The 26087-nt window shown below is 42.6% G+C and overlaps 1 protein-coding gene across 1 annotated transcript in view; it reads right to left on the bottom strand.

Annotated features, from left to right (window-relative positions):
* Window positions 1–18269: 18269 nt before the first annotated feature.
* LOC134564846 (MICOS complex subunit MIC27-like) overlaps window positions 18270–26087 on the bottom strand; it is a 31254-nt gene continuing 23436 nt past the window's right edge. The window contains exons 5-6 of the mRNA XM_063424069.1: window positions 22740–22896; window positions 18270–20830 (exon numbers count right to left, since the gene is read on the bottom strand). Coding sequence (XP_063280139.1) covers window positions 20733–20830; window positions 22740–22896 — 255 coding nt within the window. The 3' untranslated portion in view covers window positions 18270–20732. The remainder of the gene's footprint in view (window positions 20831–22739; window positions 22897–26087) is intronic.

Consider the following 26087-nt stretch of genomic DNA (forward strand, 5'->3'; position numbering starts at 1 on the left):
CTAAGAGTATGAACTGGTCTAAGTTGTATGAAATTCGACAGGAAAAGAAAGAATTTCCCACTACCTTTCTAGAAAGACTTAAGGAAGCAGCTAGAAGATATACTGATCTTCAGGTAGATAGTGAGCAAGGAAGAACTCAGCTTGTCTTTATTTTTCTGGGTCAGGCACAAGAAGATATTCGGAAAAAGCTACAGAAACTGGAAGGTGAAGAGTTAAGAAACTTGGATAAACTCCTAGAGGTTGCCTGGAAAGTTTATAATAACAGGGAAAGAGAAGTTGCCAAGAAACAGGGGCAAAGCCTTTTGGCAGTTTTAGAGAGACAGGGGCGAGGACGTGGTAGAGGAGGTCGTGGCGTTAATAGGGGTGGCTTTGGCAGAGGTTCTGGTCATGGCAGACTAGGTTTGAATCAGTGTGCATATTGTCGGATGGAGGGACACTGGAAAAGGGAGTGTCCAAACCGGTTTAGCCAGAATGGTCAGCCTCAGTTAGACAGCATGTTTAATCAAAGTAGTGAGCATCAGCTGGATGGTGTAGCCAGGGTCATGGTTTTACATGGGAGAGAGCCAGGATCAAGAGAGCCCATGGTGACTTTACATTTAGAAGGAAAAGACGTAGATTTTCTCATTGACACGGGGGCCACACATTCTGTACTAAATTATCTTGAGGGGAAAATCGAGAACAAGTCAGCAGCAGTCATTGGAGCCACACGGAAGGAGGAGGTACGGCCATTCTTGCAACCCCTAGAATTGAGCTTTGAAGATAAGATCTTGACCCATGAATTCTTATACATGCCAGACTGCCCAACTCCACTCTTAAGGCGCGATCTACTAGCAGCACTGGAGGCAGTAAATTACTTTTGAGAATGGTGAACTCGTAATGAAAATTCCGGAGTCTAAGACAGGAAAGATTTTGATGATAAAAGAAAAACCAATTTCTAATATTCCTAAAGAAGTAGAAGATGCAGTAATTCCCTCTGTCTGGGAAACAGATGTACCTGGAAAATCCAAATTGGCACAACCGGTACATGTAGAGTTAAAAGAAGGAGCAAAGGCTGTACGAATCAAACAGTACCCTATAAAACCAGAAGCACGACAGGGAATAGCAAAGAGCATTGATAAATTTTTAAAATATCGAATTCAAGAAGAATGTAAATCGGAATACAACACCCCAATTTTCCCAGTAAAGAAACCCAATGGTGAGTATAGACTTGTACAGGATTTAAGAGGTATAAATGAAATAACAAAAGACATTCATCCAGTGGTTGCCAATCCCTATACATCGTTAGCATCCGTAAAAGAGATATATAAATGGTTTACTGTAATTGACTTAAAAGATGCCTTCTTCTGTATACCCCTTGACCAAGAAAGTAAGAAACTATTTGCCTTTGAGTGGGAACATCCAGAAAGTGGAAGAAAAACTCAGCTAACCTGGACTCGATTACCGATGGGGTACAAGGGCTCCCCCACTTTGTTTGGAAGTCAACTGGCAAAAGGAACTGGAAATCTGGACCAGAGAAGGGCAAGTACCGAGAGACCAATATCTATTACTCCAGTATGTAGATGACATTTTGATTGCGACAGAAGAAGAAATGACCTGCATAAAGGAAACCATTGAGATCTTAAATTCATTAGGAATAGGAAGGTATAAGGTATCCAGAGAAAAAGCACAAATTGCCCAACAGACTGTGATTTACCTGAGATGTGAAATCTCACAAGGGCAGAGAAAACTGGGTACTAATCGTATTCAAGCTATCTGTGCTATTCCAGAGCCCCAGAATGTACACGAGCTGCAGATCTTCCTTGGAATGACAGGGTGGTGTCGCCTGTGGATCATGGACTATGGACTGATTGCAAAACCCTTGTACGAGGCTCAGAAGACACAGCCGTTCACCTGGGGCAAACCACAGAAAGAGACCTTCCAGAAGTTAAAGGAAGCACTGACAATTGCTCCTGCTTTGGGGTTACCTGATCTGTCTAAAGACTTTCAGCTGTACGTGCATGAAAGGCAGCGACTGGCACTGGGAGTCCTGACCCAACGACTGGGAAGCTGGAAAAGGCCGGTGGGTTACTTTTCCAAACAACTCGACAACGTAAGTGCCGGATGGCCTTCATGTCTGCGGGCAGTGGCAGCTACCGTGCTACTGATACAGGAAGCCAGGAAGCTCACGATGGGAAGACACATAGATGTCTATGTGCCACACATGGTAACTACAGTCCTGGAACAAAAGGAGGGCTTTTGGCTCTTTCCAAGCCGGATGATGAAATTCCAGGTAACCCTGACTGAGCAGGATGACGTTGCACTAAAAACAACTAACCTCTTAAATCCAGCTCTATTTCTAGGTGCCACAGCTGAGGAAGGTCCATTAGAGCATGACTGTCTAGAAGTCATCGAGCACACTTATTCAGCAAGAACAGATCTGAAGGATGTCCCCCTAGAGCAACCAGAGTGGGAACTCTTTACAGATGGAAGCAGCTTCATGGAGAACGGAGCCAGACACGCGGGATATGCGGTAACTACAATTGATGTAGTAATAGAGGCAAAAGCACTACCACCTAACACGTCTGCACAAAGGGCAGAACTAATCGCATTAACCAGAGCTCTCGAGCTGAGTGAAGGGAAGACAGTAAATATTTGGACTGACTCCAAATATGCCTTCGGAGTAGTGCATGTACACGGAGCTTTATAGAAAGAAAGAAGACTGCTGTCCTCCCAAGGGACAAATATTAAACATCAAGATGCAGTCCTACAATTGATAGATGCAGTACAAAAACCTGAACAAGTAGCAATCATGCACTGCAAAGCACATCAATCAGGCAACTCCAAAATTTGTGAAGGAAATCGAAGAGCATATTGGGCAGCCCGTCAGGTAGCGTGAAAAGTGCAGAAAACAATGGCATCGATACCATCAAGACTTAATATCTTTCAATTTAATTTGCCTCCTAAGCCAAAATATACAATCGAAGACGACAAACTAGGACAACTGCTGAAGGCACAGAAGAACGCAGAAGGGTGGTATGTAACCGCACAAGGGCAAATAGTGGTACCTCCTTTAGTAATGAGAGAAGTTTTACAGGTTAAACATAATGAGTGTCACTGGGGTGCAGAGGCATTGGTGAAGTGGTTGAGCCAATACCTAATCTCAGTACGGATGCAAACAATGACCAAGTCAGTAATGTCTAAATGTGAAATCTGCCTGAAAAACAACCCGGTAGCTAGACGACAGGCACAGATAGGCAGAATTCAGATGGGAATAGAACCAAGACACTATTGGCAAGTGACTTTTGCAGAATTGCCAAGAACTTGGGGCTACAAATACCTGTTAGTAGGGGTTGACACGTTTTCTGGATGGCCAGAAGCCCTTCCCTGTCGCACAAACCAAGCAAAGGAAACAGTTAAGTGGTTATTACAGGAGATCATTCCCAGATTCGGGGTGCCCCTAGGGATATCATCAGACAGAGGCCCACACTTCATAGCCACCATGGTACAAGGGGTGAGCAAGTTACTGGGAATGTCTTGGGACCTCCACACACCATGGAGACTCCAATCAAGTGGGCAAGTAGAGAGAATGAACCAGACACTGAAGAGGCAGATCAGTAAAATATGCCAGGAAGCCAAATTGCAGTGGCCACAGGCTTCACCAATAGCATTGCTAAGAATTCGGATAAAGCCTAAGGGTAAGATGTCAGTCCTTATGAAATATTGTATGGGAAACCATATGAATCTCCTAACCCCAATCCAAATGTTCATGTCACAGGGAAACAAGATGTGTATAATTATGTTCTGTCCCTTGAGAAAACTCTAGCTCGGCTTCGAAGTGCTCTCGTGTGGAACAGACCACTGGCCCTGGAGAATCCAGTCCACAATATCGAACCAGGAGATGAAGTATACATCAAAACCTGGAATGAAGAACCACTAAAAGAGAAGTAGACTGGTCCCCATCAGGTACTGCTAACCACCTTTACAGCAGTCAAAGTGGCTAGAGTAGAACCCTGGATACATTACATGCGCGGGAAGAAGGTCTCTCGTAGAGTCCAATCGTGGACTGTAGAAACTATAGGACCGACAAAGCTGAGGCTGAAACATCTGTAACTGCTCAAATGGTATTGGTAATTGTGCTCATGCTCCTCTTGTGGGTAATGTTAATTTCATGGATACTAATGTTACCAGTGGGGATTGCTGTTACTTTGGGATATGGAATACAGAAGGGTCAACTAACCACTCTTCATTCTAGAATGAAGAGAGAGGTACAAGCAAAGACACAAGTAATAGAAATTTCTAATGAAATTCGAGCTGAAAATGTAATGATTGGATTGGTCAGAGACTTTGCCAAAATGCACAATACCAGCAGAATAACGGCCTGTCTGCCAATACCAAAGGCAGCAGGGGACCCAGTGAGCTGGGGAATAATAACGTCAAAATTACCTGAAATAGGAGGGAACAAAACAATCAAATGTAAACAAGTACCAGAGTCAAGGGTGGTGGTCAAAGAGTACTGGAAGATAACAGAGAGTTCCTATATGCAACCTATGAGAAAATCAGACTGCACTCTTAGTAATGGCAAATTAAGACAAATCATAGAGTGGTAGGTTAAAGACCAAGACCTTGCAAAATGGGAATGTTGGTTTCTACACTATCAAAAGATCAGGGACAACGCTACAGAGAGCGTTGCAGTGTGGAAGTGTGAAGAAAAGGATTGGAAAGGACTGGAACCCTGGGACAGTGCATGGTCTATGAGCATCCTCCAAAAATTCCAATATATGGAAAGCACACCCTGGTGCATTAAATGGAAAGGCTCTGAAAATGACACAGATCCCACAGTGACGAATACTGGTACTAGCAGTCAGAAAGAGGAAAATAAGGTAAGTTGGTGAGTATGTAATAACATTTATGATTGCACCTCTGATAATCTGGAAATAAAACAGTGGTCACCATTAGCAGTAGCCTTACGAATCGGTTGTGCCTGCAGGAAAATTAGACACAAACAAGGCAAAATAGATTCCAAGATTATAGTAAGATGTAGCAGGGGTACAATTTGAAGTCCAGGACCGTTTGTATGGGCAATGAGTGATGGCACATAGACAACACACTTGCCTATGGACGGGGAGGTAAGAGAAATCACCCTGAGCCTTCCCACTTTATGTCCAATTTGGAAGAAATCCCCATTTAAAGGGAGCAGTGAGCCCTTGCAAATAAAAGCAAAACGAGATGTCTCAGAGGACAAGAACCCAGATGACAATTGGCAGGAACCCTCTAGTGGAGTAAAGATTGGGCGGGGCCTAGAATCCTTGTTTGGTCCCGTTGCAAATTATCAAAATAGAGAAATGCTATATAGACTCACAGGTCAGGTAGACAGATTAGAAAGACTCACACGAGAGGGATTTAAGGAACTCAACATGCAATTACAGGCCACCACCAAAATGACTCTGCAAAATCGTTTGGCTTTAGATATGTTACTTTTGAAAGAACATGGAGTGTGTGGATATTTAAAGGGACAAATTGACCATTACTGCATCCACATCCCAAATGTAACTGCAGATGTAGAACATGACATCAGCCAGTTAAAACAAATAGAGCATGAGGCACAAAAGGAACAAAAAGATTTAGCTACCAGCTGGTTAGGTAAAATCTTTAAAGATTAGGATAGAGTGTGAGTTCATGGATAAAGTCTATCCTTGAAAATCTGATAATTTTACTAATTATATTTTTAGCAATTTAGTTAGTTTACAGAATCCTGAAGAGAGATACAGAAAAAGGCATCTTGGAACAGGACCATAATGAAGGCATTGGCACGGAATCCATATCCAGTGCCTTCGATCCGCAACAACATCCAGGACAAAGCCCATGACAACAGAAGATTTGAAGATGAACATCCAGTATAAACTCTGAAGCCAAATGGACTGTATTAAGTGAAAGCATTTACACTTAGTATATTAGAGTGAAAATACTTTCAAAGGGGAGAATGATAGTGGAGGGTTAAAAATTGTATAAGTTAACCGCGGGTAGTTGAGTGGGGAAAGGTAGAAGATGCACAATCTGAACTTTACGCAGTCTGGCTTTGGAATAAACGTCAGCTTCTGCAGCTAGCTTCATACTATTGTTTAAGTATAACTCCAGCCCAGGAGATAATTGAGAAGCATTGTTTTAACCAAATCAAGTAGAACCCAAGGTAAAGCGTAGGTATGATTTAAGATAGTAACTAAGAAATAGGATAACCAGTATCTAGGGTTGGAGGTTAGTTAACATATGTATAATTTGAAACTATAAAAATCAAAAATCGACTCTGTATTCTTGTGCACAAGATTTGGGCATTTCATGCCCCTGTGCCCCGCACGCTCAAATAAAGAATTGCATATGATCGCCTTCGTGTAGTTATATGTTTTCCTACGCTAACATTACCATGCGAATAAAACAAGATCAAAAAGAAGAAACAAGACCCCCCCTGGTATCCTGCAAAGCCTGAAAAATGTATAAAAGAGACCCTGTGAAAGCAGTGTTTTGTAAACTACAAGGGTATGGAGTTGTAGAGTCCAGACCCAGTTCACCCAGCGCCGATTGCCTGGCTCGGCGCTGTTTTGGTTGTGGCCTTTCCAATTTTACTTTGATTATTTAATAAATTCCTTTAATTATTAAATTGGCTGATTAATTTATAACAGTCTGTTTTGCCTTTTCCTCCTAATCATATCTCACAGCAAACACTGAAACCATCACACATGGCAAATTAGATAAGTATATTTTAACAAAACTTAGGATAATTTAAAACCTACATGAAATAAAACTTTAAATTAATAGAATATAAATCTATTATCACTTAAACTTTATAAATCTTAATCTTAGATTTAACTTATACTTAACAGGGCCCAAACTTAAACTAAACCATACTGAAATTACTCTTAATAATAACAGAATACTAAAATATAACAACTCAGATCTAAGTATAGTAAATGACTCTAATTAAAAATCCACTTCTGTTTTGTGACAGTAAGTCTTTTCCCCATACTTTAATGGGTTTCTCCACGAAAGAACAAATGATTGCTGCTTTTCCTTCGGATCCTTTGCCTGTGATCATACACCTGCTTTGTAGACATCCGGCGGCTTCCATATTTCTACTCCTGAATCCAGTAAATCTGTGACTTTGATTGTTCAGTTGTTGTGCATCAGGCTGCAAACTAGCTATGGTGCACTAGAAGTATTAGAGGGTGCAATAACAGAAGCGGCCAAAGGTGACGCTGCAGCAGGATGTTGAACGTCTTGTTGATCACAAGATGGCGGCGGCAGCGGGGAAGTTCGTAGGCATTGATTACGGAAGTGCACAGGGCGTTGCCATGGCAGCGGCATAGCCGCTTCGGGTGGCTGCACTCCGCACCGTTCGCCCCCTGCAGGGGGGACGGGTTGCTTCCTCCCCTCCGGGCTGCGGCGCCGCGGCTCTGCCCGCTCCAGGTGGCGTTGGGGCTGTCCCTGCCCCTTCTGGCAGCGGTGTAACCGCTTGGCTCACCCCGAGCGATCTTTGTTCCCCCGCGCCCTCCTCCTGCCTCTGGCTCCTCCCTGAAGGGATATGAGGGGTGGCTGAAGCCTCAGCCGTGTTTTGTGTTTTTAAAATTGGTTGTGGAACCGCCGGGGTGACTCCGCTCGCTTCTGGCGGCGCCGCTCCGCCTGACTCGCGCGGGAGGGGGCTGCCTTGCCCGCCCCGCCCACTCCGCCGGGTTCGCGCGGAGGCACTCCGTACGCCCTGTGAGGGGGGGTTACTCCGCCAACCCCGGACTGCGGGGCCGGTCCGCCCGCTGCTTGCTTTGCTGCTACGCTATTTACGTGCGCCTCCGAGGGGGTTAGCCCGCCCGCTCCGCCCTGTCCGAGCGGCGCGGGTCCTACCGCTACAAGGTGCAGGATCGGTCCACCCGATCCAAGCTGTGCTGCCTTGCCGGCGCCGTGCGAGCGGGCTTTACCGTCCGTCTCGCTTATTGTGCTTGGACCGTTTATTCCCTGCTGTTCGGTGTCGGAGGTTTGCGCTGTTTGCGGCAGTGCCTGGGCTGTTTGCACAACTGAGGTAGTATGTGCAGCTGCGGGCTGCGCAATTAACGTAAGCTGCGAAATTTGCTTAACAGCCGCTTTTTGCGTACGGACACATTGGTTTGGTTACGCACCATTCCTCCATAAATCCTGGGGTCCTCTTGTTATGAACAAGCTTCCCGGATGGGAGGGGCTGGGCTGCCCCTGTCCTGGCCCCGTGGAGGACGGTCGCCCAGTCCCCCCCGGGGAAAGCGCAGAGCACGCATTGGCACGTTAAAAGAGCTCTGGGAGTGCAGCCCCCCTCCTCCCAATTTGTGCTTTCATCCAGCCTTTTGGAGGAATGGGGGTTTCTCCTGGTTGTAACCCCCACACCCTAGCAAGTTTGAAGACAGAGGGAAGCTGCCCCGAAGGGAAAGGCGGCATTCTCCTACCTCATTAAAATGTGAAAAGGAGCGGCTCCGGCCTTGATGGCCCAGCCATTGTTTGCTGTAACTACCTCAGCCTGGATACCTCTGCTTCGACCAGGACCAATGCATATGCATTTTTATATGCAAATAAAACTGCCCCTGTGAATCCTGGGAGAGGTTTTTTGGAGAAACTGCACCCCAAGACAAGAAGCTAGATGTGTCAGAGGAGAATTAGATAGTGCCCTAGCCGAGCAAGAAGTAGATGCACCCCCTGGCCTGGTTTGAAGATTCACCATAACCTACGAGGAGCTTAGATACAATGGGAACTGGCTAGCTGAATTAACCTAGGCAGAGAAAGGGAAACTTATGATACTTTTCCCTGAGGGCAAAGAGCTGACTGCCACTGCTCTGCCATCTGATGGTTGACCAGAGAGAATTGCCAGCAGTTTCTATGGGAACAAGGACTCAGCATCCACTGGGACAGCACCTGCTCCTTCAGATGCCTGCAGCAGCATGGAAAACTCCGATCGGACTCTGCAATCCTGCTGATGACTTTAATAATGAGCTGATCACTTTAATAAAGAGCTGAATATTAATAAAGGCATATGCCCTGTTCATTACACTCTGTCTCTTGGTAAGCCTTCCGCAAGGTCAGGGGGGCCCTTAATACTCGGGTTTGTCCCCACCTCATGCTGGGTAGCTATCAGCGGGTTTTCAGGTGGCAGTGACGCTGTGGACACTGACGGGACAGAGGGAGAGACTGCCCCCTCTTCCTGCACTTCCTCCCCTTTCTGCCGTGCGGACTCAGTGCTGCTGAAGCAATTTTCAGCTTCATATCTGTTTGAAATTGCTTCATATATTACCCTACATACAGGGAGGAGCTTCGCAGCTGTACTGTTCTAAGGACGTGGGCCGATTATAAAGTCTTACACTGACTGAGTCCCACAGAAATAGATGAAAAAGTAGTTCTGCATTTGCCTTTGGGAATTGTTCTTGTACCCAGCGTAGGAGGTCTCTGATCTGATCTCTTGAGACAGAAACAGGGTAACTTTTTACCATGGACTCTAGCCTATTCAGGCCGCCTTTTTGTGTTTTGGACATTGGGTTTCCTATTTTTATACAGGATTAACTCTGAGGGAGTATTTTAAAAAGAAATCCTACCTGACTGGTACTGTCAGTTTATTTCTCAGTCTCCAAAATTCCCGTAGCTGACCTGCAGACACGAGTTCCTGGATCTGAGCTGTTTTTTCTTTTCTTTTTCCCCAGGGATTTTTTCTTCCTTTCCCCCCAGCTTTTCACTGCTCTTTCCCAGCTTTCTGCTGCTTTCTTACTTCAGAGAAGTCCTGACCTGGCACTAACAGATGTTTTTCCTTACGCGATGGGCACCATTTGTGACAGTTCTGGTTTCTTTATTTCTGCCGAGGTCAGGATTAAAGACACGAAGAGTTGAGTTCAGACTTGGAATGTTTATTATCTCTTATCTATTTACAGTATTTACAGACTCACCAGCCATGAGCTCTAAGAAAACGAGGGTAAAAGGGAGTCATTCTAACTCTTTCCAAGGTTAAGAGATTTTTACCCAATAACAAGATGACACCTATATTATTTATACTTTTGACCCAATAATAACCACCCAAGGCCTGCAATGCAGATCTTTTTCACCCAATTACAGAAAACCACCTAAACCTGTGAAGAAGAAGGACAAAGGCAACACTCAAAATCCTCCATCTTGGCTCCTATGTATTACTATACACTAAACCCCCAAATTCTAAGTTTCTAGGACTCCAACACTGCTTTATCTCTTTTGCTGTGTAAACACTGAGCTGTAAATTATGTTCCAGAATCTGAGTGTTTACAGTATTTCACAGGTATTTTGCTGGCTAAAAATAACTCCCTCAGCAGCCTGAATCAGCCATCAAATGCCAGCACATTTGGCACTCTCACCCTACATCCTTTGCTACCTGTTCCTCTCCTGCTCAGGATTTGGACTCAACACCAGGCACCAACCTGAACACACAAAAAAGTCCCCAAACTGCCAACAGAGCCAAATATAATTTTGCACAACTGTTCCCACTGAGATGATCCACGTTTGGAATTAAGCCAGAGTCAGAACTGGCCAAGATCTCTGAGCAGACCCTTCTGAGCCCAGCAGGCAACCGCTGGAGCAGCTTTAATGTCATTGCCACTTTCAGAGGGACTTTCCACTAGGAACAAACTCCTGACTGATGCATTATTAGCCAGAGGAACTGTGCTGGGAGCAGTCTGCATTGCAAAAAAAGATGGGAGATGGGAGCCTCTTTCCTTTCCACTATCCAAGTCCATCTAATCCAACATTTGCTGCTTATCAGAGATAAATCCAAATGATTACAGTGACCAAGGCTTGTACCAATCCATTTAGATAACACTGCGTGCTCTCCTCCCAAAAGGGCACCAGCACTGAAACATTTTCCAATAAAACCTGACTACAGGTCATGTGTTATGGCTATAAACTACAGAACAATGTAAAATACCAGACAGCATTTGGCATGGTTCATCTAGGAGATAATGAATGTTTTTAGCTACCCCCCTGATCATTAACACAATTACAATTCTTTTAGCAATGATACAAAAAATACTAAGGCAGCAGAAAATCGCCGGTTGTGATTCTGCTGGGAGAGGGAGTGTGTGCCCTTTGCTATTAATGCTCTAATATTCCACGTGATAAAGGAACTCACTGCTGAGCTCTTCAAAATACTGTGGGTCTGCATAAATGCCAAGTTAGCCTTCAAGTGGTAACTTTTTTTTTTGCAAATGAAAGTTTAGAGTAGCATAAAAAAATTCCTGAGATCACAAACCAAAACTCTTATTAGAAAAATAATAACTGCAGCTGGTTTACACCACTATTAGCTTAGGGATACCCAATTACAAGTAACTGGTAGCTACCAGGCACAGAACAGTGATGATAAAATAAATAAATATATCAAAAATATGTGGGAAATCTTCCCATAAAATAATTGCAGGGCAATACTGGTCTACTGTAACAGAACCAGAGACAATTCCATTCCTTAGCTTCTCACATAAAATAACTTTTCTATCAGTGCATTCTGGTTTTCATGCTCTTAATTACTGATGATTTTTTCCCTGTTAGTAACAAAAAAAGTCTAAGAACACTTGCTATAAAAAAAAAGTGTATTGTGGTGGTGTGGAATTAAGTTCATAATAAGTTTATTAGGTTTGTGCAGGTTGATTGTACAATGGTATGTTCCTTGTACCCTATTTCCCCCTGTTGGTATTATCCTGGAATTCCCCAAGTCATATAACTCTTCAGTTATTTGTCAATCTTTCCTCATGGTCTGTGTAAACCCCTCCCTGTTGTCCCTGATTGGTTTCTGTAATGTCACCCCATGTTCGTACCACCTCTTTGGTTGAAGCCCATTGGTTGTAACCTCCTTACCACGCCCCACGACACTGCTGTATAAAACATCATGTCTCAAGAGCCTAGGGGGCACAGTCTGAGGATCCGGCAGGTGGTAAGGAGGTCCCCTGTGACCCCCAAACAAACCTTCTGTTAGTTTACTCGACTGGCTCCTCCCTTCTTTTCTCCATTGTTGTCAGCGCTTCTCCACCGCCTCACACAGCCTCTCAGGACAAGAACTCACAGGGACCAGCCGGCTTGCATGACTCGCCTGGCTGTACCTTTTAGCTGCCACAGAGCCTGAGCTAGCCTGGGCAGGCAGAGAGACTGAGTTCTCTAAAGGCACCGCAACAGTGTATGACTTTTTTAACCCATATACCAAGTGGTTTTTTTCCCACAGAAAAAGAACCAAACCATTTAACCCATTTAAAAATACCCTTCTGTCATTATAGTTTATGGACGGCATGGAACAACGACATTACTCTCAGCGTAGTGCAAAAATGAGAGCAGTCTTTATTCTTCTAAATCTTCCTTTTATACAGTACTTCAGTACAATGAATATGATTAGTCATTCAGTCTTCACCTCTTTGTAAACATCCTTTGCCAGTAAACACATTAGAAAAACACCACCTGCTGATGGTTTTCACTTCCCAAAGATTGTTATTGTTTCCTCCTTAAGATTTTCCCAAGCCAGAATGAGAAAGCTGCTTGCTTGTCTTTCACACAGACTCTAGCAGTGCTTGAAGCCTAAAATCCGACCACTGTCAGTCTCCACATCCTTCTGAAATTCAGACTGACTCAAAATGATCCTAACACACCAGGATACTGAGTATCAGGTGAAATTCATATGGTTGTAACCTCTTCCCTGTGATGCCAAACACAAGACAGCAGCTGTCTCACCAAAGTTTTCACATTTGCATTGTTTTGCTGTTATTTAAAATAAACCCAGCCTAAAGCCTAAGGAGAATTCCCAAGCAGCAATCCCCCCCAGAGGGACTGCCGTGCCCCCCCAGCAGTCCCCAGTGGAGCGGACATGGTCACGTTCCTGCTCTGATGAGCCACAAAGCAGAATTCCAGATCTTACGTTGTGACGCATCACTCAGCAAGGGGCTGGCCAGGACCAGGACACACAGCAGGACTTCCAGAAAGGACATACTAGAGGCAATGGGGGAAAAAGACCTTTTCTTCCAGATTTTGCCAGCAGCAGAATGAACTTCCCTTTCTGCTGCTGTGGATTGTGGATTTTGAGCTTGTTTTACAGCATCCTTCTCTATAAAGAATTACTAATTAACTTAAAACTGATACAGCTTCCTGATAACTTACCCAGCATATTTTCCTTTATGAAACAAGGTAGTTCCATAAAAATATCTCATTAATCTTGGTATTTCTGAATTTTTGAAATCAGATGTGAAGTATCTTTTTAACAACCTATATTTCAACACTCTAAGGCATCTGTCAGGAGCACTTCTCTCTTCTCCTTTAAGGCTTATGTTACCTTTTACAGATAACAAACTTGGACTGTATTTGCAGACAATTTCCTGGAACAGACATTGTTTTTAAAGACAAAGCCATGGTCCTGAAGCCATCTAAGAGGGATGAGATGGGAAGGAGGGAATCCTGTAATTGGATGCATCTACCATTAAGTTTTGTCGATTAATTTTTCATTTTTCTGAGAAAAGAAAATACCCATCTGGCAAGGATGAGTGATGACAAACTCACACCTTAGCACACTCCCTCTCATCTTGCTCCTTTATTATTTAAAGAGTCCTTAAAAATGCTCAACATTCACTGCAGAAGAAGATCCTGACTCTGTGGTCACCCCAAACACTACCCAGGTTACATCCAAACTCTGTGGAGTTTACCTGCACTGAAGCTGAAGTTAGCAGAAGCATTGTTCTTAGCACAGTGCTTCCAAAACTAATCCATAACTGATAAAATCCCAGCATGGATTTCCTAATTTGACAGGAGCTGGCTGCTTATGTAAACATACCAACCACAGTTACATTAACAGCAAAAGGTAAACTTTAATCTTTGCTTTTCAAAGGATAAATAATGATCTCTAAAAATCAATGCCTAGCAAATTCTTGAAAGACTACTGCTTTGGCTAAAGCCCAACAACACTTAATATTACAGCAGTAGATAAGAGATTCTCAGTCTTGCCAGAAGATTGCTTTATAACAGACCACAACAAAGAAGTTAATATTTACCTCAGTGAAAGAAATTGCATGATCCTTCTTCAGATGCAAGGCAGAAGTGTGAAGAAGCGGTTCCTGCAGATGCTCCATTCTTCTGATTGACAGGGAATTCCCCTCTGGCTCCAGCTCCCAGTTGCTCAGTGGGAGCCTCAGGTTGGCTGATAAAAACACCCTTACCTGGGGCTGTCAGATTTCATTCAAGGATGCAGAAATGCAATGGGCAGTTTTTCCTTAGGTGAGATGCTTTAATGAGGCAGGTTACAAACCCCAAACTCTTGACTTTGCGACATCATTGGCATTTATTGGATGCAGCGGGTTTGGACCTGGCCTCAGGAAGGACTGCAGAGGCTATGAGTTGGTTTCTGTTTTCAGTGCCCACTTGGGTAACAGCAAATAAACCCAGTGCTAGCAGACCTGAACAGCTGAGAGCTTTGTATTCCACAGCACACCCATTTCCTCCTCTTATTGTCCAAGTTTCTGGAACTCAGCAGAACCAAATGCCAAGTTATGCATTCTATAATGACATCCAGGCTCATTTAATTTCTTCAAAGAGAAACATAAGTAAACCAAAGTTACTGATCAAAATGAATGGTGGAAGATGGAACTGCTCATGATCTTTAATCTTAATTCATTTCAGATTTGGTTCAGGATGGCTATGAAGACCAGTCTCTCCTCCTGGAGCATTGCAGGGGTCCTGAGAGTGACACAAACAGAGCACAAGCTACAGATTACCCAAATACTGGTATCAGGACTGCTACAAATAGAGCCCAGAAAAGGTTACCAAGGCTTGAAACCATGACAGGTTCAGTTTACACCTATTCCTTGGTCACAGCATTGGAATTTCTTTCAGTTGTTGCAGCAAAATCTATCTCCTATGTTTGTAAACAAAAGGACAAAGGACTAACTGCACCTTGAACAAGGGTGTTTGCCCACAGTGAACCCAGGGTTTCACTGGGGTTTGTTCTCTGTCTCGGGTCCACAACAAAAGCATATCAGGGGCAGGAAGAAAGATACAATGACTTCTAGAATGGCTTCAAGCACAGCCTTTCTTGGCTGCAGCACAGATGAGTTTGGCTTCTGGGAATCCTGCACTTTAAAATAAAAACCACACACAACCCAGTGCCTACTGATTGTCCTTTTTAAAAAAGTATTGGCTTAGTAGGACCTCTCTTTCTTTTTGGATTTAAAATACATTTTCAGCATTTTACTGAAATACTCCAAGCTTTCACTGCAAGATAACAACACTGCTGCACTCCAATACCTTTCCAGTATTTCCCAAGCTGTTCAAGAATCACAGTGACAATCTGCCATTAAAACAGCCCCATTACTCATTCACACAATTTTCCTCCTTTTGAGTAATTCACTCTTTTGGTTACACCTTGGATTACATAATTTATGACCCTTGCTCGGCAAATTACTTTATTTGGAAGACTGGCACAGCCACAATGAGACAAACACATTTACCACCTGCTTCCTTCTTGAAAAGTGTCACTCCTCCAGCATGATAAAAGCTTTAGTTTTTCCAAGTCCTGATCTACACCATTCTTTAGAAAAAAGTACCAAGAAAAGAAAATGGAAGCACTTCTCAAAATTTAGGCCACTGAGCATTGATCTGTCCTGTTACTTCAGTGATTTCTTCCAGGAGTGTTACAGTACTTCAGGGGTGAAGTTTTTCCCCTAACATTAATAAACCAAGTGTGACTTATTCATTAGAAATGAACTCTTTAAAAGTACTTGAAAGGGAAAGAATTGACAATTTTCCTACAGATGAAAACAATAGACCAAAATTAAACTTACTTTTAAAAGAAAAAGTATCTTATCACCCTTTATTTCCAGGTGCTTCACAGTGATATGACAAAATAAAGTATCACAATCAGTTTTAAGTAAGTAAAATATTAATATCAACAGGTTCCAAATCTCTCTATATTCAATACAATCAACCATAAATAAAAAATGCATTAAATTAAAGCTATTTCTATATTATAAAATACCATGTAACCCCATTCTTTAGGACATTGAATTTTTCACAAATATATAACTTATATAAAAATTACAATATACATTCTTCCTTTTATGACATTACTGTATTATTGCACTATGAAATAAACTTAAGCGAATCTTAAGAATACATTAGAGAGGCATTTCAGTGTTTCACTATAAATTAATAAAACCATGTCTCACAATAAAACTTTTCCCATGTTTTATGTTCATTTTTCACTGTAACAGATTTGTCTATTGGGTCTAAAATCTTCAAGAGCCCAAGTCAGGCACATGGATACCCAGGACTCACAAGCATGGCATCATGTAGATCTGAATTTGCTTTTTTAAAGCCATTGCATAGCATATTTACTAGAAATTACTAATACAGACATGTGACTACAGCTCCTTGCAGTCAGCTGTAAAGTATTATATAACCCCTGAAGGTTCAGATGTCTGAACTGAAAGCAGAGAACACACCCAGCCAGAATACAAAACTTTCCATACTTTTCTCCCACTTTCTATGGCTGCAGTTAGGGAAGAGTTTTCTTTAGCTGTACCTGTTTCACAACCAAAACCTTCTAATTTTAACCCCACTGTGTGGGGATAGTAAACAAAAATTGGTGATAAAAATGAAACAAACAGAAAATACCCTGCCTTGAGGAGAAAGAGAAATCTCAGCTGATGAAAAAACCTAAATTTAGAAAGTGACTATAACATCAGCAACAGCATCACCACCGACTGGTGTAGGTTGGAAGGGACTTTACAGCCTGTTTTCTTCCACTCCTGCCATGAGCAGGGACACCTTCCACTACCCCAGGTTGTTCCAAGCCCCATCCAACCTGGCCCTGGACACTTCCAGGGATGAGGCAGCCACCTGGCAAACCCTGAGCTGGAATAATCCTGTGCTACTCACTCCTCTCACGTACCAAAAAATCACACAGCACAGGGACTCCATCCTGTGAGGTACAGAACTGCATCCCTCATCCTGTTCATTCATCACAGTGGGCAGGAACACTCATTTTAAGTTATGTGCCAGAAGATGTTTAACTCTGAGGTTTAGTCCTATCCCAGTGTTGCCCTAAGGGGTAATTTGAGACTGAAATCCAGCCCCAGGACAGCTTTGAGTAACAGGGCCATGCATAGCATGAGCAGATCAGGGGCTGCAATGGAAGGGCTTGCATGGAACACCTGACTCCTGCCTGCCCAACCGAAGAGCCAATAGACATCTGCAGACCAGACACCCCTTCCAGTATCACCAGATCTGAACAAAAATGTCTTCAAAACTTGGGAAGCCCCAGGGCAGTTTCTGGCACCAGGGAAGAAGCAGTGTCCTAAGGCCTGGTCTCCTGGGAAGGGCAGATGTGCTGGTTCCTTAACGGCAATCTGAGGCAGCTCCTCTCCCTGATCCCACGACACAAATTCCTGGGCAGAGTTTTTCATTATGTCCTGAAAAATCTCACCACAGTAAACTCCTGCAAAATCCAAGCAAATCTGCATCATCTTACCTTTCCTGTTGAGTTGCTGTAGTAGCACATCACTCAAAGCTAGAATTTAACAATTTAGGAGTAGAGCAGATGGCTTTTCCTTTATGTTTTTATCCAGAATGTTACTGTTATAAATGCCAGGACAATTTATTTCCAAATTCAGTAATTTGGTTTATTAAAAATTCAAATCACAAAATTTGGATCAGAATCAAATCACAGAATTTTAGGCAACAAAACCCCCACAAACAGCGATACCTACTTGACAGAGTTTTTCCCGGGAAAATAGCCAAGGGTGACCTCTGAGACACGCAGAGCCTGGCAGTCTGCTGTCTCTAGCTGGGTACACAAATTTGCCCGCTTAGGGACTCAGTTTAAATACACTTTATTTCCCCTTCAGCAATATTCTCCCCATAGTTTCTGTTAAGCACCGGCAATTAAGAGTGTTTACATTAAGCCCTGAAAGAGTCCCGCTCCGTATTCAAGTGCTAATGTCCAGATTCAGTCCTTGCTTTGAGGTGATTTAACAGCCGTAGCAGCGTGGATGGCTTGCTGCCCGTAGTCAGGGTGTAGGTTGGCGATGTTAATTGTCTTCTTCTGACAGCGTTTTTGCCTTGTATTTTTCACCTTCTATTTCTGGACCAGGAAAATCAGGAGAGGTGCTCAACTGGGATCTGAGGCACGCGGGTGGAGCATGTACACATCTATCATACATTTATACAGTATATTACAGTTTCCAGTTTATAATTATCCATAAAACATGAATTAAATAACCCTATTTTTCACATTACCAAAGGGAGACAGATAATACAATTTCTGGCATCCAGTTGTTATAAATGCCAATCCAATAGTCAAATTAAAATATAATTTGGTTTATTAAAAGATCAAATTACAGAATTTCAGTAAAAACCCTCAGTGGAGTTATCTTGACGACTGACCCGGGGAATTGCCAAGGGTGAACTGGGACGCAGTATCTGGCACACTGATGTCCCCCTGAAGTTCACAAATTTGCCTTGTTCGGGGCTCGGGTTTCATACACTTTATTTTGCCCCTGGCACTAGATTTCCCCACAGTCTCTTTGTTCCCAGGACTGGTTATTCGAATTCATAGTAGTCTCCGGCCGGCTGAAAAGATTTTCCTCCGGTAGTGCGAGGTGTCAATTTCGGGCTTCCCGTGGGTGAATGGAAACTGAAGTTTCTGAAGTTTATGAATGGAAGGGCATTCTTCTCCGGGGATCTGGGCTATGATGGTGCTCTGATGGCTCTGCTGCCCATGGGAGGAAGGACTGATTGCTTATCTTAATGTGTCCTCTTTTCTGATGCCAACGAAGGAGCCAGGATTTCCCGACAATTCTTAGTCTTTTCCTAAATGGTACTTCTAGGGTGGTGCCTGCCTCAGGATCAGTGAATTCCAAGATGGGCTGGAATTAAGGTTACATTCTCATATAACATATTTACAGTGGTTACTTATGATTTTTAACATACCATAACCCATAAGAACACGAATTAACATCCCATGTTTTTTACAGTCATGCACTTGAAAATGATAATTTCTTCACAATTTTCACTTATGTCTCCATCTGTTTCCCTGGAAATGGTATATGAAGCCCAGCCATCTAATTTTTCTACTCCTCTCTCGGTGATGGAACACTAAATGTGTCATGTCCAGGAGCTCTCTGAAGACTGATTTAATATCCTCTGATTGCTGCCTGAATTCTGACAGTTGCCTGGGCCTTTAAGAGATGATTAAAGAAACAAAACACATTAATTCCAGTCAGCTATCCCACACAAGTTTAACTAATATAATTCTTCTTTAAACTTCACATTTTCTGACTTTGCCTTGCACTGGACTCTGTGTAACAAAGACCAACACCTCACCTGAAATTTGGATTTTAAAATATCGATTTGTTTCTGACCCATCCTAAAAGCTTTTCTTCTTTTGCTCATTCACCATTTGTGCCTTCTGCACATTCCATCCTGCAGCATCTCCTCATGACTTTGCTGATCCCACAGGGACACCAGGAATTGTGCCTGTATTTCACTGATCATTTGCCTTTGCATTAGCAGCCTTGGAGAAAGAATCAGGTTGTGAAATTTCTTGTCCTGGAGAGCAGGAGCAAATATTCCATCACATCCCAGTGCTGAGAACAGCAGCATTTCAGGCTTTAGCCTTCCATCCACACTATCTGTTCCTATGTTTTCTCTTGCTTCCCCCTCAATTTTACAGCAAAGCCCATATTTTCTTTAATTGAAAGGTAACAGAATGAAGAGAAATAGAGGATGAACAGAAGTACAGGGATATACACCATGATAAAAGCAGTGTTTGAAAGTTTCATCTTAGGAAACTTAATTTCTAATATCATTCTTATGGAAAAACATAGAATTTCACAGAAATCCTACCAAAATCAATGAGATATTGCATACAAACTTGTGGGATGAAAAAGTTGGCTGCCTACTACTTCCACATTTTTACTGTCTGTCAGCAGTTTAAACCTTGAAACTAGATTTCCAACTTCCTAAACATTTCTAATGGATTTTATATTAATTCAGTATCAGTTTCACGTATTAAGCAATTTAAACACAGTTCTTCCAAGTGTTAGAAGTAGGTGCATAGTCTAGAAAGGATGTTTAGAGATCAGTTGTGTGTTTTTGCCCAACTTCAGACATTTGAACACTGAAGAGGTGTGCAGGACAAGGAGTTGTTTCCATTCACCTTTGTGAAAGAGACAAACAGTACCAAATTATTTTGTAAGGAAAAAAAGTGACTCTTACACAAGCTTTAAAGCCAATGCTGTTCACATGATACAACCACAGAGATTTTAAGGATACTCAGACCAGCAGGAACTTGCACTTCATTCCAGAGCTGAAAGATAAAAGACAAAGAAGCCTCTGCAAACCCCATCCCTCACATTCTTCATTCAGATCAATGAACATCTGCGCCAAAGCAGAGATATGTTTGTATTTTGAAATATCCTTTGTGAAGTGACATTTATTAGCAAGTTTGGCACAGAGAAACCTCACTGTGAGAAGACGCTGAAAAATCTTGTTTTCTCAGTGTCTCACTAATGACACTGAGTGAATTCCTACTGCTTATATGGAGTCAGGAACAAAGTAAGCACTAAACAGAATCATGTAAGTCAATAATACAAATTAGACATAAGAAAATATCTGCTTAAATTATACCTCACAGAGTACGTATTGTAAAGATTATTCCTTCCCTTCTTCCCTCCCCCTTATCTGTAACATTTTGCAGTCTCTAAAGCAGACTTGGCTTAGCTCCTGGTGCTGTACATGTCCACATCTTCTGGGCTGGACTGACCATGGTCCATAAGTTTTGGATCAGTCTTAAATTTTGATGTCTTCCCTGCCCCTGTTAGAGATAGTAAAGAAATATGGTTAAAAAGTATGCATATACTTGAGCTGTAAGGAAATAAAGCTTAGTGATACATTTTGAGAATTTCTGTATTACCAAACACTTAGAAAAGACCAAAACCTGTCTTCTAGTTCAAAGTGTGTTAAGAAGTGATAGAGGAGGATGAGGGCATGTTGGAATGTTCAGCGCAGCAGTGGATGTACAGCAGGACCTCTTCTCTCTCTCCAACACCACTTCCTAACCCAGCAGAGTGAGAGAAGAAATTGTGATGCTTTGCCCAATACAGGAAAGGAAGGGAAAGTTTGAGGCATGGAAAAAAAATCTCCAGCATTTCTTGCCCCAGTGCTCCCAGGAGCAGAGCTGGCTCCCAAAACCAACCCTGCCCTATCTTCCCTGAAGTTGCTGCCAGATGCCAAGAATTCCAAATGAAGACAAACGCTCCTATCGAGTTTCACTTCATAACTTCCAAAACCCATGAACAGAGTTTAGTGAAACACTGAACCCTCCCATTCACTGGAGGACAGTGCACAGGCTGACATATTTAATGATACTGCTATTCCAGAGGATCCAGGGGAATATAAAGGCAGCTTTTCTGGGGCTGTCTCTCTTGTTCCTGATCTGCTTCTTTACCAGCTACAAGGGATGTTACATTCTCCTGAAAGCTTTGCCCCATTTGGACTGAGAAAATAAACATCTCTGGCAACACAGATTCATTTAGGGCATGGATATTTTTGGCTGTATCAGGGGCATGAACTAATTCCCCCTATGAAAGCAAAGACAGATCTATAAACAAAAACCCAATAAAGACAGTTTGGTCTGGAGCAAGTGTAAAAGCAGATCAAAGCATTCCACAAACTAAATCAGAAAAAATTCAGATGCAAAGATGTGAATGCATACTCTAGAGAAAATAAAGGAAAAAAATATTAAAACCCTCATCCAAGTATGTTCTGCTTGCTTTCCAGAAAAAAACAAAACCAAAAAACCAAAAAACCAAAAAAACCCCAAACAAACAAACAAAAACAAAAACAAAAACAAAAACAAAAACAAAAACAAAAACAAAAACAAAAACAAAAACAAAAACAAAAACAAAAACAAAAACAAAAACAAAAACAAAAACAAAAACAAAAACAAAGCAAAAACAAAAACAAAGCAAAACAAAAAACAAAAAAAAAACAAAAAACAAAAAACAAAAAACCACAACCAAAACTCTGGTAACAATTCCTTCCTTCCAAGTGATTTCCTTGTAATAAATAAAATTCAGAGGTTGCCCTTAAAAAAGGTAACAATATTTTACAACAAATGTAGTTCTCCTTTAATAGGTAATTGTACTGTTTCCTCTTACAAATTGGACTACCAAATTTTTGTCTGTTAAATAGGCTGTTGCATGATCTAGTTTATCTGAACCACTTAAGATGCACAAGGAACCACTGCAGAAAACCCAGCAAAATAAAATCCAGTGTTTCATTTCTCAATTACACACTCCTCTTTCATTCCACTATGGATCATCTCTGCATTGTTAGCAGAGGCTAAAAGTAATGAAATCCATTTGAGACTTCAATCTTCTAATTATAATCCAAATTAAAACCTTTATGTGTGTCTTGCATTTGGATTATTCCTTATTTTGGCCTACAAAAGAACCTGGTTCATATTAATATTGATTCTCTGACATTATTGAGAGAGAACGGCAAATATAGAATTCTGATACTATGACAGGGTCCACAGTGGGAAAATTATCACCTCCCCGAGGCTCTGAAATATGCATTAAATGACAGCACGTAAAATATGCTCTCAAGAATAATATGCACTGACAGCCTGCTCCTCTTTAAGGCAAGAGTAAGTGCAAAATTAAGTCAACTAATTGGATTTGCAAGTTGCCCTGAGATTACACTTGAAATGATTAATTTACCTGATGAAGACACCGGATCTTCATTACTCCAAGAATCTACTGGAGAAGATTTTGTTCTCTTAAATGATCTTGACTCAACAGCAGATTCAGATTTGGTACTAGAAATTCCCTTCTTTTTCTTATCTTCCTGCATAATTGGTTTTGACTCTTGCTGCAGCTGTGAATCAAACATTAATAAAAGAAAGCACATGGGTATATGCTTAATACATTATTGCAAAATAAAGCTTTCAAGTCCAGGAGCTTATCTTTTATGAAATTATTTTCAGATATGACATCATACAATGATATTCAGTTAGTCAGCTGCACACAAAGGACACAGCTGATAAAAATAAAATGCATGAAACCCCACAGATCAGATAGAATAAATTCATGTAGAAGGGAATTTGTCATGACTATTACTTAGGACTGAAGCTGTGGTTTTACCCGAGACCCTCCAAGAACTTCACCAGTTCATTTCCAGGTGAGAAACCTTTAGCCTTACACAAGAATGAAATAGCCCTGAGTGTTTACAGAACACTTACTATCCTTAGTTAGCAGAAGATGGAACGATAAACCATGGTTACACCCTAGCAATGAGAAATAATGTGTCTTGGGAAGAGATTTCACTCGGGGGAAAAAAATGAACTTAATTGTAGTAATGCATTTCCACACCCAAGCAAATGATTCTATATACGGGAATGAGTTTTAGTTTACCTTTAAACATATAAGGAAGCCAAACTAGAAAGTTCTGTCCCCTTTGCATAAGTACTGGCCCAGTGCCAGCATGAGAGCACCTATTGGGCTTTAGAAACTTATCTCAACATCTGTAGCTGCTTCTATTAGCAGCGGGCCAAGTTATCTCTCTGTTGGGGATTAGATTTGTTTCTTTTTCACTTATATAATTTTTCCCCATAAGTTGCTAGGAGACTAACTACTGGGTACTTGTGAGTGCTTGACCAAAACAAAGAAGTGGCCAAAGGAGATTGTAGCACTGGACTACACCTTTTGTTTTTGGGTCTCTGGGAGTTTTCTCTCAGAGGGGAGAGATAAGGTGAGTTTTGGGGCAGTTTCTCTCTCTTGCTCTTGGCATTGGAGAGGACGGTCAGGCTGCTGTTGGCTGCGGGAGGAGTTCACTGTCACCACCCCATCCCGTCCTGGGAAATCTACCATCATCTGCTCGTGTGCCCAGGAATTCTGATATCACCTCCTCCTGCTCTGCTGGGCCGGCCTGGCCCTGCCCCCACCGCTGCTGTTTCCTCTGTGCTTTGAGGCTTTTCTGCTACTCTGTAGCCCTGCACTGCCCTGCCCTGCTCTGCCGGGACATCCCTGCCGCTCCAGCTACCAGCGCAGAGCATCTGATCTCATCCACCAGCCCGGGACTTTCCACCGTTTCAGCTTGGTCTCTCGGAGTCCTGGAGGGGCGCCAAGATCAAACTGCCCCTGGGCTTTTGTGAAAGAAAGCCCTCGAGGTTCCTGGTTCTGTTTATTATGAATGCTGTAGTTGTTGTTTGTATGTTGGTTTTGTCATATATACTAGTAAAGAACTGTTATTCCTATCCCCATACCTCTGCCTGAAAGCCCCTTTAATTTTCTAAATTAGAATAATTTGGAGGGAGGGAATTTGAATTCTCCATCTCTAGGGAGGTCCTGCTGCTCCCTAGCAGATACCTGTCTTTTAAACCAAGACACCCTCCTAAAACATTAAGTATTTATGAAGGTGCACAAAGGAGCTCAGGTGCTTTTCGTAGGGTGTCTTAGCAAAGTGTCAGGCATCTCTGACCCCTGTGCTTGGCTTTTGTTTCTGTATTGTTTGTTATTTTTGTTTTTTATTAAAGTCTTTATTTTACAAAACACCTCTGAAGAGCAGTCTCGCAAAATTATTTTAAGCCATTTCTCTTTGAGGGCTGGCCCCTCAGAGGTGACAGACCTTCGTGGGGTGTTGCAGTGCATTAAATAAGTAGTTCATTCTTGTTATTATATTGCACTGGGTGGTTTGTTGTATTTGCACACAAAAGTAGTTTTGTTATATTTTGCATGTGATATATTTCGTACCCCCTCTGGGTTTTGGTATCCCCTATTCAATTCCTCCCCATGCCCCCTCCCCCTCCCTGGGTCATTTCCCATTTGTTGCAGTTCCTCTCCCTCTCCCTGCCCCCTTTTCCCCGGGCATAAAACCCCTCGAGCACATGGCTCGGCCCTTTCCCCTGGAGTGAGTTCTACAAGAAAGCTGTGGGACTGTGGTCCCAAGGAAAGGGGTGCCTCTGTCTTTTGCCTTTGGTCCGTTATCGGGGTAATGCACTGGGGTCTGGAGCTAGCCAGGATTTGATCCCAGGAGCCTGGTACCTGGATAAGTTGACGTCCAACGCCAAGGCCTCTCGTTCGGTCTGAAACCCCACACTGTAGCTGGATTTCCACTCGTGGATTTTATAAACTTTTGGAAAGTCGACTGCCCTGGTCGTGACTGTCACTTTTTGCACGACACACTGACCAGGGACCACACCGGCAGTTCATCAAAAACCCAGGACAAATCGGTTCCAAGACCAGGGACTCCTTTGCAGCAGTTATGAGCAGCTGAGGTCCTGGGAGAGGGGGTGAGTGCTCCTTGCTGGAGACCCCGAAGTGACCCTCGAGTGCGTGGGGGTGACAGAGCACAGAACTCTGGCTGTAGGGAAGGGTGGCCCCTCGTGGGTGGGGAATTTAGGCATGGGGGGTAGCGGTGGTTCCCAGGTGTGGTGGAGGGGGCACAGGCAAACATGGGCGGGTGTTTTTTTACTGGCACAGGCAGCACTGATCTGTGGTTTTTGCGTTTTCCCTGACTCCAACAGCCATGTACTGTAGCAGCGTCTGTAAAAGCCGCGGGCTTCCTCACACGTGAGTTTCTTCCTCTTACCTCAGAGCTGAGGGGAGGAGAAACTGTGAACCCTTTCCTAAGTCTGGTTGCAGCTTTCGGTTTTGGTTTGTATTTGCTGCAAACGGAGGTAGATTGAAACTGTGCAGATTGGATTTTAACACCAAAAATAGGTTCTAAGCTCTCTGCACAGGAAAGAGGCATTTATTCCCAAACCCTAGATACCTTAAATGGTGGGAACATTAAAATCTCTAAGGGGAAATTAAAGCAGTTTATTCGGTGGTTGTCTTTACATCTGCCTCAGTTTACACAGCAGAATGCAAATTTTGTCTCTTCCTGGGACCAAGTTGGAGGACTGTTAACATCTAGAATAGAACAGGGAGACAAAATAGCAACTAATTTTATCCTGGTGTTCCTCTTAATTCGTAAAGAATTAATTAAGAAAGAGATGGAAAAACAGCCGCTGCAAACCTCCCCTCTCACCATTTTCCCTACCCCTTCTTCCATTCCCTCTTCTGAGC

This window comes from Prinia subflava, assembly GCF_021018805.1.
Source record: "Prinia subflava isolate CZ2003 ecotype Zambia chromosome W unlocalized genomic scaffold, Cam_Psub_1.2 scaffold_22_NEW, whole genome shotgun sequence".
NCBI classification, from domain to species: Eukaryota; Metazoa; Chordata; class Aves; order Passeriformes; family Cisticolidae; genus Prinia; species Prinia subflava.